Here is a 10,100-nt window from a genome sequence, read left to right on the forward strand (position 1 = left end):
AGCGGGCATTAACCCCCACCCCCTCATCCCCCTCACCGCCCCTCAACCCCTACTATCGTATCTAATTTTACACCTTGTGACAGTGGCAGGACCTGTCCCATTGTGAACACTTTTTGAGAAAGGAAGAATCTCGACTTTGTGAGTCCAATCAACATGTGTGTTAGGAGGGAAAAACCTTTGGGGACTGTGGAGATCTTAACAGACCCACCAGTGATCAAAGTTACTTACATGAGAGTATAAAGAGAATAGATTACATGATGTTGTCTAAAGATGTTAAGGGGCTTTCGAGGGGAAATATAAGGAATGTAAAGATTTCTGTCTTAAATGCCCTAGTTCTAGATTCTTCCAAAAGAGGAAACATCCTTTCCACATCCACCGTATCAAGACCCCTCATATATGTTTCAATCAAGTCGCCTCTTACTCTTCTAAACTCAAACGGATGCACGTCTAGCCTGTCCAACCTTTCCTCATAATACACACCACCCGTTCCAGGTGTTAGTCTGGTAAACCTTCCCTGAACTGCTTTCAATGTATTTACATTCTTCCTTAAAGAACAGTGGTTAGCACCACAGCCTCACAGCTGCAGCGACCCGGGTTCAATTTTGGGTACTGCCTGTGCGGAGTTTGCAAGTTCTCCCTGTGGCCGCGTGGGTTTTTGCTGGGTGCTCTTGTTTCCTCCACAGCCAAAGGCTTGCCCTTAATATAGGTAGGTGGTAGGGGAATTGAGGAAAGGTGGGTATGGGGTAGGAATATGGGATTAATGTAGGATTAGTATAAATGGGTGGTTGATGGTCGGCACAGACTCGGTGGGCCGAAGGGCCTGTTTCAGTGCTGTATCTCTAAATGAATAAATAAACACATTACCCTTCAGACCCAAATCATTCCCAGCAGGGATACTGATGTCCCTTCATTGAATAGTTTAACATGATAGCTAATAATAGGTCAGAGGGCGGACTCTCTAGCTCCCACATGAATGTAGCGATACTTCTGGGCCCTTGGAGCTGATGGGAATGCAATAAGCGAAAGTTGGCATGGGGAAGAGAACTGGAAACTAAAGGCGAGCATATTACAACACTGAATTCTGCGGTGATGTGGCATTGCTTGTACATTTTGAAATGCACAGAATGGATAAGGATGTCAACGCACGTGACCATTTTTCTGGGAGTGGTGCCGTGTGTGGCATGCACAAGGACAGCAATGGATGGAATATAATCTGCAATTCAAGTTTGATTGTGCTATTTTCATCATTTAAACAATTTAACAGTTCGACTCAGTGGATATTTCACTCCATTCTTTAACTCCTCTCTGAATTTTCTCTGGGTCCCTGCATAAATAAATGGATTGACGCAGGAACTTAAAAGCTGTAGCATAAGTCCGCCTTCCTGCAGAATGAAATTTGATTCATTGAAATTGGAACCGGAAAAATAACTAAATTTCGCAATTCGGACATAAAGGAAATTTATAAAAAGCAGCAAATATAACAGGAGGAAACTGCCCGAGATGGTGAAGAGTAAGACAATGGATTTTTTCCTCTTCTCCATTTCTGGGTCGCTCTGAGTCTCTCCATTGCTGTGGGCCCGGAGTCTCCTGCGAGCTCTACTGGCCACTAGAATGTGTCTGACAGTCAGAGCATTGAACAGTAAAATGAGAATGAATGGGAGACAAGAGGTTGAAATGCGACAAATCCAGTCATATGCAACCCATGCAGGTGACGTATAAAATATTAATTTCATTTTGCAGAACCAGGGTATATTGTTGATTGTATACAAAGGTTGAAATATAAAGTACCAGAAGGCATTTTTTAAACAGCTCAGTATAGTTACGATTCCTACAACCCACGCTGCTGTTCCCTCGGTGCAGTATTTTATTTTCAGCTTCTGGCAACAAATGGCTATATAGCGATCAAAGGTGAAAACGACCGTTAACCAGACTGAACAGCCTATGATCACATGGTTTAGGACAGTACGGAGACTGCATACAGGCGTGATGAACAGGAAACTGAATGGGAAATAAATACCAGCAATCCGGTTTAATATCACAACGGTGATCATGACGAGAAGATCCGACACCGCCATGGACATCAGGTAGTAAGTGATACATCTGGAGAGACCGCATCTTCCTCGGAACAGGATCACAATCACTGCCAAGTTAGCTGTAATAGAGACAGAGAGACTAAGAGAAAGAGGGAGAGTGTATGTGTGTGAACAAGCGAGAACAGAAACATTACTGGACAACTATCGCTTAAGCTTGTGTTTAAAGTAATCATCGTGATTGAAAATAAGACAGGATTGTAATATAATACAATCAAGCATAATGGAGAACAAGAAGGCATCGGAAACTAAAATGGGAAAATCAAACAGACAAGAAAAATACCGTCACTAACATATTCTGGAACATATTTAAGAGGGAAAATGATACAGTAAGCGGCAGTAACACTGGAAACTAACAGTAAAGTAGCAAAAACTTGCATCAAAAATGCATTATATCTTTCTGAGAATCTACAAGGCCCACATCCAACGAATTATTGTAAAATCATTCACTGTTGGTAAATTTCTACTGTCGTTTTGTTCAATAGGATCCCAAGCAGAAAGAACTCAATCGACAATTAGTGTTTCCTGACTTTGTGGAGGGGATATAGTTGAAGATGCAGTGATAACTCCACGCATTTCTTCAGTTACTCAGCTGGGAACTTTGGTGTCGATCTGTACCAGTGGAAGTGGTGAATTATGCGCTCTCATTTGAGGAAAGGAGCCTCCTACACCGAAGCACTTCCTCAGTACTGCGCTGTGATGGAGGTGTCAATGATCATCGACTTCTATAGTGGATGTTGAACTTTAAAACCTTTTTTACTCAGATGCGAGAGATGCCACCAGTTATGCAAAATATGGAGAGAAGGTTGAAGACGGAATCAATACAGGACATAGTATTGCTTGGAGTAAAATGACCATCCAGACTCAGTAGTTGTCACTGCAGAACAGCCAGAAGCAACTAATGGGAAAGTGGAGAGCCGGGCAGAAGTAGTGTGCATTTGAGACTGAGATTACAAACACTGCTATGGATGAGTTTAGAGTAAGTACATATTCATTCATAAGACAGCCACTTGTTACATTGTTTATATTCTGTTAATAACTAATAATGTTCCTTCAAATAATTCATTCATTAAATTCAGTCAAGAATTATTTAATTGCTGAATAATTTCAATCAGTGAATCATTTGTGCAAATCAGAAAATCACTCAGCGTCACGAACGCAGAAGACCTCGATCTATACTATGGTAACAGTGATCATTCACCCACAGTAGCAGTATCAATAACATAATAGAACTACATTTATACTGTACTAACTGTGACAATTCAACTACAGGGTCAATAACACAATAGAACAAGATTTACACAGTGATAACTGTGTGATAATTCATCCACAGTAGCAGTGGCAATAACACTATAGAACTGGATTTCCACTGTAACAATAGTGTGATAATGCACCCAAACTAACAGTGTCAATAACACAATTGAACTACATTTAAACCGTGATAATAGTGTGATAATTCATTCACAGTAACAGTGTCAATAACGCTATAGAACCATAGAACCATTGAACCATTGAAAAATTACGGCCCAGAGGAGTCCAAAAGCCTGTCGTGTCCTGCCAGCCGAAAAAAGCTAGCCACCCAATCTAGTCACACCTTCCAACACCTGGTCTGTAGCCTTACAGGTTACAGCACTTCAGGTGCATGTCCCGTTACCTTTTAAAAGAATTGAGGGTTTCTGTCTCCACCACCATTCACCCTCTGGGTGATAAAAAATCCTCATGTCCCCTCTAATCCTTCTACCTTAAATCTGTGCCTCCTGGTAATTGGCCTCTCTGCTAGGGGAAACAGAATTTTCCTCTCTACTCTATCTAGGCCTCTCATAATTTTGTGCACCTTAATTAAGTCACCCCTTGATCTCCTCTGTTCTAAGGAAAACAACACTAGCTTATCCAATCTTTCCTCATGGCTGAAACTTTCGAGCCCTGGAAACATTCTTGTAAATCTCCTCTGTACTCTCAATTATGTCCTTTCTGTAATTCAGTGACTAGAACTGTAAGCAATGCTCCAACTGTGGCCTAACCAGTCTTTTATCCACTTCCAGCATTACATCCCTGCTTTTGTATTCTATACCTCGGCCAATAAAGGAAACCCATCTGCCTTCTTCACCACTCTATCTACCTGTCCTGCCACCTTCAAGGATCTGTGGACATGCACTTCATGGTCTCTCACTTTTTCTACCCCTCTCAATATCCTCCCGTTTATTGTGTATTCCCTCTCTTTATTCGCCCTCCCAAATGCATTACCTCACACTTATCTGGATTGAATTCCATTTGCCACTTTTCTGCCCACTCAACCAAACCATTGATATCCTTCCAGAGTCTATTGCTATACTCTTCACGCTCAACTACACGGCCAATTTTTGTGTCTTTAGCAATTTCCCAATTATGCCTCCCACATTTAAATCCAAATCATTAAAATATACCACAAACAGCAAGGGACCCAACACTGAGCCCTGTGGAACGCCACTAGAAACAGCTTTCCATTCACAAAAATATCCATTGACTATTATCCTTTGCTTCCTGTCCCTGAGCCGATGCTGGATCCAACTTGCCACATTCTCCTGAATGCATTTATGCCATGAACACAGTGATAACTCACCCACAGTTGCAGGGTCAATAACACAATAGAACTAAATTTACACCATGATAACTGTGTGATAATTCACCCACAGTAACTGTGTTAATACCATAATAGAATTACATTTACACCGTGAAATGTCACAAGTAAAGGGGAAAACCTATACTATTAGAAGCACTAAATTATACTTTCAGGTCAGAGAAATGGCACCAGTTAACGGGAAAATGATACCGCTGAAGTGGAGAAATTGGGCCACCAAAATGGAAAGTAAACTGGAAAGCAGGAGAAATGACACTAGTAATGTGAAAAAATTATACCATTGATGACACTTCTAAAAGGGAGAAATTATAACAATGATGAAAAAAATATCAGTAAATTTCCACGAAATGATATCACTACAATGGCAGAATAATAGCGTTAGAGTGGAAAAAATGATGCAGTAAAAAATGATAACAATTGGAGGGTAAAACTCATCCCCCTAGGGTGGCGCAGTGGTTAGCACCGCAGCCTCACAGCTCCAGGGACCCGGGTTCGATTCTGGGTACTGCCTGTGTGGAGTTTGCAAGTTCTCCCTGTGTCTGCGTGGGTTTTCTCCCGGTGCTCCGGTTTCCTCCCACAAGCCAAAAGACTTGCAGGTTGATAGGTAAATTGGCCGTTATAAATTGTCACTAGTATAGGTAGGTGGTAGGGAAATATAGGGACAGGTGGGGATGTTTGGTAGGAATATGGGATTAGTGTCAGATTAGTATAAATGGGTGGTTGATGTTCGGCACAGACTCGGTGGGCCGAAGGGCCTGTTTCAGTGCTGTATATCTAATCTAATCATTAAAGTAGCGAAATTATCCCATTAAGGGGGAGAAAGAGCAGCGCTAATGGCAAATGAGAGCAGTGACAAAGCTAACCAATGATTTATTTTACTAATAAACAAGTACAATATTTTACCTGGAACCCCAATAGCTGCGAGGACCGGATAGTAAATGGCAAATACCAGACCTTTTGTCAGTCCGTGCATTTCTTTAGAAGCTCTGAGCCCATCTGAACTTCACTCAAAGATTGTCACGTTTATACCTGATGTCAGGCTCCAGGGAGATAATTAGATGATTTGATGTTTTACATTAATTACACTAATTGAAACAATTGGAATGGAATGTTTTTCAAGAGACATGTCACAGCTCTGAAGTGAAATACCCAGCGACTATAGTATGATCCTAGTTACAGTTACGACAATTAAAAGTTTAACAGGCGGTTGCAATGTTGAAAGTGGATCCCTGGGTTTAAACCCTTTCTTGTTAAGTGCCCACAGCACAAGGTATAACTGACCAGAGATATTCTAGTCCTGAAGGAAACTCCAACAAAGTTCTCGCTCCTGATCACTATTCAGCTCCACTCCGTGTGATCCCGGGTCATATAGATCTTATTCCAAATCCCTCTGAAGCAGACAATCCTCTTCAACGCAGCTGACTGTATTTAGTGTGGACTGGTCGCTGTCAGCACGGTACTTTCAGTGTGCAAAGGTCTAATTGTGCACATTTATTGTTTTTGTGTGGAAAAGTCCAGTTCAGCACAGTTGTATTCAGTACTGGTGGTCAAGTTCAGTTCGGTTATATTCAATGGAGACATGTCCAGTTGAACACATTTACATTTAGTGTGGACCGGTCGAGGTCGGTCCGGTTGTATGCAGTATGGGAGATCAGGTTCAGCAGGGTCACAATCAATGTGCACAGGTTTATTTCAGCACAGTTACGCTCGGTGTTAACTGGTTCAGCCCAGTTATATTCAACTTCTGGTTATGCACGCTAATTCACAGTGCCGCAAAGTCCAAATCAACACCATTGTATTCAGTGTTGACTGGTCAAGTTCAGTACAGTTGCGTTGGGTGGAGATATGCTCAATTAGCACTGTGATAATTTGTGTAACTGGTCCAGGTCTGCACATTAATAATCAGTGTTGAAAATTCCTGTTCAGCACATTTACAGAGTGGACAAATCCAGTTCTGTATTGTTAGTTTCAGTGAGGGCAGCTTCAGGTCTGCCTGGTTCTATTGAATGTAAACAGGCTCAATTCAACACAGTTACTGCCAATATGATCTTGCCCAGTTCAGCGGGCACATATCGAATGTGTAGATGGCTAGATGAACATGATTAAGGCCAGCATGCCCAGGCCTGGGCCTGGTACTGCACATTAGTTTCAGCGTGGAGGGGTCCAGTTCATCAGCATTGCATTTATTGTAGAAACCTCCAATTTCACAAGGCTACATTCAGTGTGGACAGGTCCAGTTCAGCATGGTTTCATTTTATGCACAGAGATCTGGTGACTTGAGGTTATATTCAGTATGGATAGGATTTGGGGCGACACGAGGTGAGTTGCTCACCGTAGAAATTCCAGTCTCTGACCTGTTCTTGTAGCCACAGTCTTTATCTGGCTGGTGCAGTTAAGTTTCGGCTGTTGAATCCTTTTATTTCTTGTTGTGCATCTCTGGAAAGGCAGAGATTTGTTGCCATCCTAACTGCCTTTGATTAATACCATATCCAACACTATAGCTGCTACTACGAGTTCACTAAACTGCTCTCACATGTCTTAGCTTCTCCTTGTTATTTCGTATCTCTACCTAGAACAAAGATAATTACAGCACAGGAACAGGCCCTTCGGCCCTCCAAGCCTGCGCCGATACTATACTGATTTTATTTCCTACTCTTTCGAGCCAAGATCCTTCCTATATTGTCCTATGTAATTTTTTAAAAATTATCAGCATTACCCTACCTCGTGCTTGATTTTGTCTGTCTTTGCAACATTTCAAGTACCCTGGAATAATTACTTCCCAACTCCGGTCAGCAAGCAATCACATCTCAATAATGATATTAGGTCAAACGATTTATCGCTATTTGTGCTATTAACTTGTCTTACTTGTTACAAATCCTCTGGGCATTCAGATAAAGGGGTTTTAATTTTAACTTTCTGCCATTTTCCCCTGTTTTGACTTATTTGCTGATAAACTATTACCGTTGAACTCTCCGTCCTTTCCGGTCACATTCTGTTTAACTTTACCCAAATCGCCACACTTTTTTGTGCCCTTGATTTTTCCCTTTAGATTTATAAATTCCCCATCATTTTAAGCCTCCCCAACTTTTTATCTTAAAGACCCATCTACAGCGTTGGTTATTATATTCTTCTGGACATTGGTCCCAGTCCAGTATAAGTGGACCTCATCCCAATGACACAACTCCCTCTTTCACTCATACTGGAGCCAGTGCCCCAAGAAACGAAATGCCTGTCTCCCACACCACAGCTTGAGAAATGCATTCAACTCATAACATTGATGTGCTATTCTCCATCGTTTCCTAATTCCTTTCCCTCCACCAAATACCTAGGGCAGGGTAAATCTACATTGATCAGCTATTCCTTTATTGCTTGGACATACAGTCCAGTTCACCAAACACTGGGCTCTAAGTAAAATAATTTCAGCCACTGTTCTTTTACTAGCTTAGAATTCTGTTCCTCACCAAACAGCTGGGACAGGGTAAAGCTACATTGATCAGTTTCCCCCCTATTACCTGCACATTTTATCAGGTAATGCTGAATGCTGTCACATTGACCAAACACCTGGGAAAGGGTAAATCTACATTGACCAGTCAATGCCCTATTGCCTGTACATTTGATCCCATGGACCAAACATCTTGCGCTTGTTAAAGATACTTTGATAAACTCATTTTCTATTACCGTTACATTTTATCCCAGTGACTAATCATCTGGTGCAGGGTAAAGTTAGATTGAGCAGCTATTGCTCCATTTCCTAAACAGTCACATACGTGTTTGGAGTGCATGTGTGAAAAGAAAACAGGAATTGTGGTCAGTAAGATTGGTGAACTGTAGGCACATATAGCCATGTGGGAATACGAAGTTCTGACGATGTCTATGGCCTGACTCAAAATAGGGTACACTTGTGTGTTTAATATTCATAGATGCAAAGCATTCAGGAAAGAGTGGAAAGGGAAACAATAACGAGGGTAGCCGTTTTGATGAAGAAAACAATTAAAATGCTACAAAGAATGTCTTTGCAGGATCAAAGATCGAATCTGTTACGTGGAAATTTAGAAAAAGAAAGTGATGAAGCTTGGTGCTATTAATAGGCCACAAAATAGTGGGAAGTAGACAGAGGAACAGACTTGGGACAAAATTAATGAGTGAGGTAAGAGCTGTAGAGCGGTGATAATGGGAAATTTTAATCACAGTCATATTGAATGAGGCAGTGATTGTGTTAAAGGCAGAGATGAAAGGAATTTCTGAAGCATGTTCAAAAAAATTGTTTTGATCAGTCTGCCTTCTGCTCAACGAGGAAGGAAGTATTGCTGGATATAGTCCTGTGGAATGCTACGGTCGAGAGGCACCTCAGGAATAGTGTTCATAACATTTGAATGTTGAAATTAGTTATGCAGAATCACAAGATACAATTGAAAATATAAAAAAAAACATACTGAACAGGAGTTGAACGAATTTTAGTGAATTGCAGGGATCTGTCCCGGGTATATTGGAGTCAAAGATGGTCTTGATAATGCAAGGGAGAATCAGGCTGAATATAAAAGAGTCCAAAGGGGGGTGGGGGTGAAAAATTAATAATAGTTGCAAAGAGACAGTACGAATTAAAAATAATAGAGTTGTAAGAGGAGTTGTGGTGCCGATTAAGGACCAAAGTGATGATGATTTGGTGAAGGCAGAAGGCATCGTTTTCATCGGTGCCTACAAAGGTCAAAGTTATGGCAAAATGAGGAAGTTGCTGGAAACCTGTATGAGATAAAATAGATAAATGGGATATGCTAAAAATTCTGGCGTACTTGAAGTGGTTAAGTCAACAGGTCCAGAGGGTTGCTGAGGAAATTAAGACGTTGCAGGGCTGCTGTCCACAATCTTCCAATCCTTCTTAGATGCAGAGATGGTGTCAGTGGACTAAAGGATTGCAAACTTTACATCCTTGTGCAGAAAATTGTAGGAGGATAAGACTGTCAATTACAGGGCAATCAGTTTAACATCGGTGGTGGGGAAACTCTTAGAAACAATAAATGAGAAGAAAACTAATAACCACCTGGACAAGCATACATTGATATAGTGCAGCCAGCACGGATATTTGTTTCAGGGCAAATCATCTTTGATGAACGTGATTGAGTATTTTGATGAAGCAGCATAAAGGGTTCATCAGCGAAGTGTAGTTGATGTTGTATAGACTTTCAAATGGTGTTTGATTAAATACCACATATTAGCCTTGCCAACAGAATTTAAGCCGATGGAATAAAATAAACAGGGGGAGAATGGATACAAAATTGGCTAAATGATAGAAAACAGAGACAAAACAAAATATTGCAGATGCTGGACATCCGAATAATAATAATAAAAAAAGAAACAGAAATGTTGGAAACACGCAGCAGGTCAGACAGTACCTG

At 41.1% G+C, this 10,100-nt stretch overlaps 1 protein-coding gene across 1 annotated transcript; it reads right to left on the bottom strand.

Moving 5' to 3' along the window:
* Positions 1–1,244: 1,244 nt before the first annotated feature.
* On the bottom strand, positions 1,245–2,075 carry LOC137348875 (G-protein coupled receptor 15-like). The gene has a single exon (XM_068014108.1). It carries the CDS (start codon positions 2,073–2,075, stop codon positions 1,245–1,247), a length of 831 nt encoding a protein of 276 aa, XP_067870209.1.
* Positions 2,076–10,100: the final 8,025 nt, after the last annotated feature.

This window comes from Heterodontus francisci, chromosome 34 (assembly GCF_036365525.1).
Source record: "Heterodontus francisci isolate sHetFra1 chromosome 34, sHetFra1.hap1, whole genome shotgun sequence".
Taxonomy (NCBI): Eukaryota; Metazoa; Chordata; class Chondrichthyes; order Heterodontiformes; family Heterodontidae; genus Heterodontus; species Heterodontus francisci.